The sequence below is a fragment of the Glandiceps talaboti genome, chromosome 18, assembly GCF_964340395.1.
Source record: "Glandiceps talaboti chromosome 18, keGlaTala1.1, whole genome shotgun sequence".
Classification (NCBI taxonomy): domain Eukaryota; kingdom Metazoa; phylum Hemichordata; class Enteropneusta; family Spengelidae; genus Glandiceps; species Glandiceps talaboti.
In genome coordinates this window covers 17,993,605-18,003,931 of record NC_135566.1, presented here as the reverse complement: position 1 = coordinate 18,003,931, position 10,327 = coordinate 17,993,605, and the positions used below count along the sequence as shown (strand labels likewise).

At 36.6% G+C, this 10,327-nt stretch overlaps 2 protein-coding genes across 2 annotated transcripts; one reads left to right on the top strand and one right to left on the bottom strand.

The window, feature by feature from the left end:
• Positions 1-453: 453 nt before the first annotated feature.
• On the top strand, positions 454-4,061 carry LOC144448883 (coiled-coil-helix-coiled-coil-helix domain-containing protein 2-like). The gene is made up of 3 exons (XM_078139224.1): positions 454-629; positions 2,090-2,490; positions 3,679-4,061. Exons 1-3 carry the CDS (start codon positions 583-585, stop codon positions 3,687-3,689), a joined length of 459 nt encoding a protein of 152 aa, XP_077995350.1. The 5' UTR covers positions 454-582; the 3' UTR covers positions 3,690-4,061.
• A 723-nt stretch (positions 4,062-4,784) lies between these two features.
• LOC144449343 (DNA-directed RNA polymerase III subunit RPC9-like) lies at positions 4,785-10,119 on the bottom strand. The gene is made up of 6 exons (XM_078139871.1): positions 9,990-10,119; positions 8,802-8,838; positions 8,206-8,298; positions 7,667-7,761; positions 6,140-6,197; positions 4,785-5,997 (listed from the first exon to the last, which is right to left on the bottom strand). The coding sequence occupies exons 1-6, from the start codon at positions 9,995-9,997 to the stop codon at positions 5,857-5,859; spliced, it is 432 nt and encodes a 143-aa protein (XP_077995997.1). The 5' UTR covers positions 9,998-10,119; the 3' UTR covers positions 4,785-5,856.
• Positions 10,120-10,327: the final 208 nt, after the last annotated feature.

Here is a 10,327-nt window from a genome sequence, read left to right as displayed (position 1 = left end):
TGAAAGTATGTAAAAACATTGGCAAACATGTAGGGAAGGCCAAGGTATGTTGCAATGACCTCGCCAGTATGCTTGCCAGTTTATCAAAACCATAATGTGTAGATGAAAAAAACTGAAATGACAAGAAATCATATGTTTCACCATAGACCCTACACCAGGTGTAGGGTCTATGGTTTCACTGTGACGAAATTTGAAGTCAAGTCGTCTAATAGAAGTGCAGCAAATCGAGATTGTATTTGTAAAACAACTTCTTAATAGACTTCATTCTGAACTTCCAAAAATTAAAAAATTCAGTTATGTATTACATCCACGGTTTAGCAATAATTACTTCCCTCCCAAACGTAACATTCACGTATTTCTTTTCAAAGTTAGCGGCAATGTGCTGCATTGTGGGTAACTTGCATTTTCAGCCAATCACAACTGATTCACACTGAGTTTGCGCATTTCAGCAGTCGCCATTTTGAGAAAGTTCCAGACGAATTCTAAAAACGTGTGTCTGCAAAACGAAGTATCATAACAATCGTATCCAGTCCCTAATTATCACGTAATAGCAACACATAGCTTTCTTAACCATTAGCTAACATGCCACGAGGAGGAAGAAGTAGGGGAAGAGCTGCCTCTCCGGTCAGGTAAGTAAAATTCACCGACGAAAATGAAACATCACAGCGCTGGCGTCATCATGTCGTGCGCCGGTTGACGGTTGCACGCGCGCATGTCGCTCCTGGCCGTATGATATTGAGTTTAATGGTGGATTGACAAGGGTAACATCCAGTTTTATCATTGGTGTAGTGATTTCTTAACTAGTTCTCTTTTACCAAGTTTTAAGTGTGCGTTAATTATCATTGTAATTTCGACACAGAGATGATATTATTATGAATATGAACGGGCGTCTGCCAAAGAGGTTCACACGGTATGCAACGTCAATGATAGCTTGCGTAAGCATTACTCATGACGTAGTTTGAAATGCTCATCCATGTTTTGGTGGGAGACGAGTTCACTTGGATGTTTTAAAAATAATAATAAATAAAATAAGTCCTTCAATGAAGTCGAAATGAACCTATGTGAAATCAGAAGCAAGTTCAGCTCTACAGCAGAGTTTATCGAAAAGTGAAGTAAGGAAAACCAAAATCTCATTTCACAAATCAAGACAATTTTGTTTCTCACACTCGGCATTCGTGAACTGAAAATGAAATTTTGATTTTGACAATTGCATTCAAAGATAAGATGTATTGAAATTTAATTGCAAGTTCTTTGCTTACAAAAATTACATCCCACATACACTGTCAGACAGACACACTGATTCAGTGTCCAAAATCAAATTGCAAACAACAGATCAGATCTTGAGTCCAAATCCATACATAAATCTCAAATTGGTCAGATTCATATAACAGTATACATGTCTTATGGTGTAAGGGCTGTGAGAAAAGCCATACTGCAGATGTCTGCATATATACTATTCAAATATATAATAATGATAATAAATACGCTTTCATAGCGGCCATATATCCAGAAAGTGTTCATAGGCACTTTAAACAAACTACTGAAAGAAAGAACATTAAAAAGACCCAGAGAAATTAAATTGAAAAATGAATCAGATGTTGGAAAAACTCTTTATAAAAACAAACTGATAATCTAAAAAAAAGAGCGGCTGAACTCAAAGTTAACATGGCAAGAAAATGGATGTTTTAAAGTCATTGTTCACACACCTTACTTACAGAGAGCACAAAATGAAGAAAAGTTGGGACTTATTTTACTTATTTATTATTATTTCAAATCACCATGACTTCCGTATGTATACATTGACACTTAGTAGGCAATATATATTAATGACAAGAATATGGAATTTGTGATACTTTGTGATATTCATCATACTTCTTTCTACTATGAATTAGAGTATTTATCTCTCGACTGCATTTGAGTCTACTACATAATCCAATAATCGTATGAATGGTTTACTGCAGATGGTAGTTTTGGTCAGATAGTAGTTCAGCAATTCATAGGAGTGTGACAATAGGGGTTGTGATTACAGGTGTATGAAAAAAATGTAACTTAAGGTCAGCAACACTAACAATGATATTCTGTTATACAGGTCGTCACCACCTAGGACGTATGCCCCAGCACCACCCGTCCAACAAAGAGCTCCAGTTGCTCAAGCACCTCAACCAACAGCAGTAGGTCAACCTCAAGCTAGACAACCAGGACTTATGGCTCAGATGGCCACAACTGCTGCAGGCGTTGCTGTAGGTTCTGCTATTGGTCATACAATAGGACATGCCATGACTGGTGGTGGTGGTGGTGGAAGCCAACAAGATGTTACATACCAAGAACAAGCACCAGCACAGCAGTACCAACCTATGCAACAACAACAACAACAACCACAAGTTTGTTCCTTCGAAATGAAGCAGTTCTTAGAATGTGCACAGAGTTCACATGATATTTCATTATGTGAAGGTTTCAACCAAGCTCTCAAGGATTGTAAAATGCAGTATGGTAAGTCAGAAAATACTTCATTTCATGGTTGTTGAGGAGAAACTCAACTAACTCTTGGTTATGAAAACTTGTCATTCATAATTTTTGCATTGATTTCTTTCATAAGACCACCTCGGGGTATTGAAATATCAGTTCAAGTGTTTCTTCAGCAAAGACGGTGTATGAACTACAGCCTACAGGTGTTTAAGAAACTGAACTGATTAACTGCACTGCCTTTACTTTTGCCATGTCCTCGAAATATGAATATGTAGAATATAGATTGATAAAGATTGTTCTTTTGAAATGATAGAACTACTATAACATAATCCAGGTAGTAGCGATAACAGTCTATGAGTTCCTACAATATATTAAAGGGACACATGGTACAGATCCAGTGTGCCCTCTGGTGATAGCCAAATTTTGTTGTTGTGAGTCAAAATGAGAAAAACTGGGATTTCTTGTGAGTCGTAAGAGATAGGGGAACACCAAATTTTGGTGCGTCACTAGAAATTGTGTGCATCAATGGCACACTGTACAGATCTTAACATTTTGTAACAGGATATCCCCATATGAATTACCGATATCCCTCTACTTTGCTTGACCATATTTTGTCATGGTGTATGAGTAACGAGATCTGATGCATCTCAGTTTCAAATGCTGTGAGTGACAATTTGATGAAATTTGATAATGGGATTGAGATTGTGTGATGTTATGTCCACTTAAAGACTCAAATTAACGTGAATGTGATACTAAATGAGTCATATAGAAGATATTCATTTATGATAATAATTATGATAATAATTTCAATACATTTATAAAATGCCTTCACAATAGACATTGATCATAGCACTTTACAATTGTTACTCTAGCACAGACTTAGATTGGCGCAATGGCCATATAAAACCTCAGTTCCCTTAGGAACATGCGATTCATTGCAGCCTCTGAAGTGCATAGGATTAACGCACACACATAACCTCTGTCCTACCAGGTCCCCAGTTATACAGTTTGGTTGACTTGACACAATCGTGATTCAAATCTTGCCCAAGGACTTTAGCCATTCACAAACAAATGGCTGCAGCAAGGCTCAAACCTGCAAACTGTAGATTCAAAGCAATTCGGTGCATACTTTAACCATTGAACTGTCACGACTCTACATGTATTATGTCAAGGTGGAATTAGTAACTTTTAATAATTTCTTCTCACCAACAGGTCTCCAGTGATGAAAGGAGTTTCTCTCAATAGATCTTATATTCCACTGTGGATATGTAATGGCTTGGTGTGTGTTGTATGACTAGGATGCTGCTAAGTGGACGAACGGTGCAAAACAATGACAAATGACACTTTGATCTGAACAATTTTTAATGTACTATACTATACATAGTTGTATGGTTGGAATAGTCTGTGTTTTCTAATTTATGCTATCTCTCGGAATGGTTGATAGGAAAGGTACATCATGTCTCTATTTATGATTTATACCATCAATCCTGTACTTACTTTGTGGGTGTAGCTTTAATAAAAGAAACGATTGGAGAGTGATCATTCGTTGTAGATCAGACAGGTTGTTTTGAATAAAAGGAGAGTTTAATTTTGAATATTTGAGTTACTGCATTATCTTTAGTGTGATAGCGGGTGTGTTTTTTTTTTTTTATCCACACTGACCTTTGCCCTTGTTAGATAACAGAACACTTGATAACTTGATCTCTTTGCAGAGCATGATAAAATCTACATGTTCCCTCCAAACATACAGTACAAGTTATGGAAATCTATGCTAGTTTTACCTCACTTTCCCCTCTGTCACTGGGTCCCCCAACCTCAGCAAAAGTACTGTAGCTACTGTACGTATTGTCATCTGAATAGCCCTGAGACTTGACATACAATGTCTGATTAACAACACTGTGGCTCAAGCCAAATAGCAGTCTCTGGGCTACACCACAGTCCAGGAATGATTGGTGATACTAGCTAAATGAGCTCACAAAGCTAAGATGGTTAAACAACAATTACAAAATTAACCGTTCCATTGTCTTTATGTTTGTAATACCCATGGACATTGGCAATTTTGTGTGATAATTTTCATAGATGCTTGTCAAAAATAGCAGGATCAGGCAACATTGACTGCCAGATGTGTCACATTTTGACCCATGGTGTGATTCTGCATCAACATGTTGACATTGCTGTTCTATGTTGGTATATTATTGGCAATTAATGGCACAATTGCCCCTGAAAACACTGAGGCAGAGTATCCAGTATCTTAAATTGCACTTTTATTATAAAAAGTATGTATGAATACACAAACACAATATGATGATATCTGAAATAAGAATACAAACGGTAATTTGAAATTGTCACAATGGCCACTAGGGGGCGCTGTACTCTTGGTCCAGGACAAAACCTTGCATGTGGGTTCCAATGTGGTCGTATTTAGACGACATCAAAGGATAGCCGACCATTATTGTACAAGAAAATTATCATAATGCCAATACTAATGATTTGAATTAGAAAAAGTACTTGTATGCGCAAGTTTTCATGCTGCAGTGCTGGCATCAAACTAGTTTAAAGTTGTACCCATCAACTATCATCTATGTTCACCTATCCTACATTTCAAAATGACTGAAAAGTTCAATATCACATTCAAAATTTCTATTTTAAAGCAGGACCTGTTCTATTCTAATAAATACAGAGAGTGTGACATACAAGTACTGGAAAGTTGGTCACGATAGCTACCGCATACGGTACTTTTACAAAAGTTACATAATTGTAAACACAATTGTAAACTTTTCAATAATTGAACCAATTTTTTTTCATTTTTATAGCCAATTATATACTGCATCCACATTAAAGGTGTTATTACATCACAAACCATTTCGATCAAAACACATGGTGGGACATAAAAGTCCTATAGCATGGGTTGTAAGATGAGATTAGCGCTGGTACAAACAGAACCTCCAGCTGGCAGTCTTTGAAATAACGATTGATCTAAGTGAATCTTACACTCAGTTCCCTGGCTATTGTGTGCAATTGCTGTTCTGCACCCTCGACTGTCTTTTGTTCACTCCATACCGAAAAGTCTGTAGCTACTTAGTTGATGCCTGATCTGTTTGTTGTTCTGCATCCCAACTGTCTCTTCTGTGTCGGTGTCAGGCAAATTTTTCGCTTCTCAGTCCATTTGTTGTTCTACACCCTTGACAGTCTTTTTTCAGTCGATAACAAGCAACTTTGTAGCTTCTTGGTCTATGACATATCAATTTGATTTTGTGCACCCCCCCCACCCCCATCTGTTGTGTCAATGTCAGGCAAATTGTAGTTGCTACAAAGTCAAACATCCCATCTAATCTGTTGTTCTACACCCATGACAATTTCTTCTGTGTCAATGTCAGGCAAACCTAGCTGTTAAATAGCTGACTGATCCATCTGTTGTTCTGCACCCCCAACTGTCTCTTCTGTGTCCATACCTGGCAGCTTTGTAGATATCAAATCCAGTAATTCTTCAATTTGTTCTTCTGTTAATCTCTCCTCACTTTCCTCGATGATCTGAAAGAAAACATATAACTGGTTAGTGATATTAAAGATACCAGCATTGAGTCTCGGGGACAGATTTCACTGAAAATCAACATACAAACAGACAGTATGATTTCTCAACAGTAGAATTTTTGTCTGTGTCGACATTACTTACCAGTTGTATTTCAACTGCACTTGTTGGTCTTTGATTTAATAATTGTAACTTCTCAGCTCTGCAGTCAAAGAAAGAAAAAGTTTACATATAGCAAAAAAATATAAAGTAGAATTAAAATCATGAAACCTGAAACATAATGCCTGGCTCCACAAATATCTTACTAACACTGGTCCATTTTATCGTCTGACTCAACAAAAATCTTACCAACACTGCTACATTTTATCACTGGCTCAACAAAAGTCTTAACAACACTGCTACATTTTATCATTGGCTCAACAAAAATCTTACCAACACTGCTACATTTTATCATTGGCTCAACAAAAATCTTATCAACATTGCTACATTTTATCATTGGCTCAACAAAAATCTTACCAACACTGCTACATTTTATCATTGGCTCAACAAAAATCTTACCAACATTGCTACATTTTATCATTGGCTCAACAAAAGTCTTATCAACACTGCTACATTTTATCATTGGCTCAACAAAAGTTTTACCAACACTGCTACATTTTATCATTGGCTCAACAAAAGTCTTATTAACACTGCTACATTTTATCATTGGCTCAACAAAAATCTTATCAACACTGCTACATTTTATCATTGGCTCAACAAAAGTCTTACCAACACTGCTACATTTTATCATTGGCTCAACAAAAATCTTATCAACACTGCTACATTTTATCATTGGCTCAACAAAAGTCTTACCAACACTGCTACATTTTATCATTGGCTCAACAAAAATCTTATCAACACTGCTACATTTTATCATTGGCTCAACAAAAATCTTATCAAAACTGCTACATTTTATCATTGGCTCAACAAAAGTCTTACCAACACTGCTACATTTTATCATTGGCTCAACAAAAATCTTATCAAAACTGCTACATTTTATCACTGGCTCAACAAAAATCTTACCAACACTGCTACATTTTATCATTGGCTCAACAAAAGTCTTACCAACATTGCTACATTTTATCATTGGCTCAACAAAAATCTTATCAACACTGCTACATTTTATCATTGGCTCAACAAAAGTCTTACCAACATTGCTACATTTTATCATTGGCTCAACAAAAATCTTATCAACACTGCTACATTTTATCATTGGCTCAACAAAAATCTTATCAACACTGCTACATTTTATCATTGGCTCAACAAAAGTCTTACCAACATTGCTACATTTTATCACTGGCTCAACAAAAATCTTATCAACACTGCTACATTTTATCATTGGCTCAACAAAAGTCTTATCAAAACTGCTACATTTTATCACTGGCTCAACAAAAATCTTACCAACACTGCTACATTTTATCATTGGCTCAACAAAAGTCTTACCAACATTGCTACATTTTATCATTGGCTCAACAAAAATCTTACCAACACTGCTACATTTTATCATTGGCTCAACAAAAATCTTACCAACACTGCTACATTTTATCATCTGACTCAACAAAAATCTCTGCATGTTGTACAGAAAAGAACCTTGAATACAATAATAATGTTTTCTACAACTGACATACTTACTTTGTTAGATTGAAAGGTTGAAGTGACTTTAGAAATTCACCAATGATTTCTTTACTTTGCAGTGAACACGGTGTTTTCTTCAAATATTTTATTGTCTGTTGGGAAAAGAGAGCATATTTTTACATTTGCACACAATATACATATACAGCATTCAATTCCAAACAAGAAGTGCTTGACTTTGGAGAAAGTGACGTAACAAACGAAGGTATCAAAGGTTAACGTTTGTTCAAAATACAACGTAGAAAGTTAATACATGTATCTCTGAAATTTTTTTATTGCACATGTCATAAGTACACATACATATTTTATTTTCTCTTAAGATGTATTGTAACTATTTTCCTGATGTCTCTTTTCTGTTGAAAAAGTCCATGTATTATGCATGTCAAGTGTAAGCGTAAGTGTCTGTGTGTATGTGTGTGTGTGTCTGTGTACAAATGAAAATTGTACGAAATATATAGCATCACCACAAGAATGGTATGGTGAGATGTATGTCTTTGGTATATGTGAATTAGAGTGTATATTATATTTTATGTTTTTACCTCATATGATATGGTTGCCAGGTTCTGTTGGCCAGCGTTTGCTTTTCTTTTGCCTTTCATATTAGTTGTCAGTTCACTGAGTAGGGTAAAGACCTGAAAATGCATACCATATCATGATTATAATCATATAGGACTGCTATTTGTACCAAAAAATAAAGTCTTGCTCACTACTAGCTCTGAACATATATACTTCGATAAATCTGACACATCTCTGTTTCTCCACTATGATTCCTCCTATAAGGAAAATGCACAACTGTGCACAGATTTCATGTGCATTGATTTTGGGTATAAACATACCGCCAATGACACTGTAGCACAACTGTAGTTGGCTGTTGCTATGGGTGTGGTCGTGTTACTTAGATTTATGATGCAGTCATATACATATAGTCATTAACTTGAAATCTGTGTGCATTCTTGCGTTTTCCTTATACGAGGAACCATAGCGGAAAAATGGAGATGTGTCAGAGTAATTGAAGCACATATATCCAGAGCTAGCTCACTAGACACCGTAACTTTCGGTAACTTCTCCATTAAGAACTCTTTTACAGCAAATATTCATTTGTTATTAGAAAAAAAAAAAACTTTGATAAACTAACCTCATAATTGCTCAGCATAGCAGCATTCTCATCTTCTCTGTGAAAGTTAAAGAGTAAATTTTTTAAAAATCCAATAAATTCTGTTGACAGTTAACAGTTATTCCACACTTATTTAGTCCATTTGCCAACTGCTTGTCTTTAGCTGTTATCTGTTAATTCTCTACTACAGTTGTAATAAGAGTACTAATAAGGTGTTAATTTGATTGGCACACATGTATCTCTCCTCTGTCACCATTCTTGATAGCATGGAGGTAGATAATCCTGCTTGTAGTAAGTCAGGACTCGATTTTGACAATGACATTGTCCCTTTTCTTTCTCCGTTCTGCAATGAGACAGACACATTTCCTACCTCCATGTTCATATGACAGTGGTAGACAAAAAAAGTATGTTCAGGGATTGACAAATGGGTAAAAGCTTGTTTGGTGGTCTGGGGTGAAAGGAAAGCGGACAGTCGCAATGTCAGAATCAAGTCCCAATTAACTAAAATCTACAAGGAGGACTAAATGTGCTAGTGGTGAATGGAGTGATACTACATGACATAGCTGCGACATTGGAGACATGGCTTGAGACCGAGGGAAAGGGGGAGGGGGGGGGGGTTTACTCCCGCTTATTGGGTATATGTATATGTGACGCCCTTTGGGGTGGGGTTTTTCTACCTTTGGTCTAAAATGGGCACTGACTACTGCATTTTTTAGAGATAAGGAGTCCAAAATGGGGTCAATTTTACACAATTTTCTATTTTGTTTGGTCTGAAATGAGGTCTTGTAAGGAACCTCATAATAAATTCTCGATTAGTTCGAAATTTTTCTCGGAATTTCCTCCAGCTAATTCGCTGGTTGACAATTTATTTTTCATATCGCATCGGTGATTATGTATTTTGCTCTACAAAATTGTACAATGGGGGGGGGGGGGGTGTCTTCTAAAAAAATGAATGGTTTAAAATAGGGTACTTGTTTTTGGTCAAAATGGGTCTAAAATGGGGCCTGGGGTTGACAGCATCGGCCACACACCCCTACCCTTACTCCAAGACCAGACGTAGCCAGTGTAGTGGTAACCCCCCCCCCCCCCGCCCCCGGGCTCTGTCTCGAGTACAATCGAGATTCGAGTAACTCGTCCGCACAGTTACACAAGCGAGTCCCGTGATAATTCCAGAATTAATCATAACCAAGAGTAATTTCTAATACTTACACTTCCATTCTAGAGTAGCACTCAGAGGAGAATACTCCGTATATACGATGAAACACGTCTACTTTTCAAAACAAACAAAAATCTTCAAATGTCAAAATGTAATCATGCAGCTCATGGGCGCCGCCATTGGTATCCCACAATCACATTGTGGAATGTACGATGTTCAGAGAGGGGTGTCGATGCATGATAATAAAAAAATATATCACATTATTCAAGATTTTTCATCTTATCGTACATCCATGATTACAGAATCTTATTTAGTTAGCATAATGATGGTTTCAAATAGTTTTTCTTTCGAAATTTGTAATGATAGCAACTACTATAGAATGTCCCTCTCC

Excerpts from the sequence above, each read along its gene's own strand:
- LOC144449343 (XM_078139871.1), bottom strand. Across the intron at positions 7,762-8,205 it reads TGGCAACCATATCATATGAG|ACAATAAAATATTTGAAGAA; the intron begins GTAAAAACATAA and ends TTTTCCCAACAG. Across the intron at positions 6,198-7,666 it reads CAACCTTTCAATCTAACAAA|AGCTGAGAAGTTACAATTAT; the intron begins GTAAGTATGTCA and ends CTTTGACTGCAG.
- LOC144448883 (XM_078139224.1), top strand. The coding sequence starts at position 583 with ATGCCACGAGGAGGAAGAAGTAGGGGAAGAGCTGCCTCTCCGGTCAG. Across the intron at positions 630-2,089 it reads AGAGCTGCCTCTCCGGTCAG|GTCGTCACCACCTAGGACGT; the intron begins GTAAGTAAAATT and ends TCTGTTATACAG.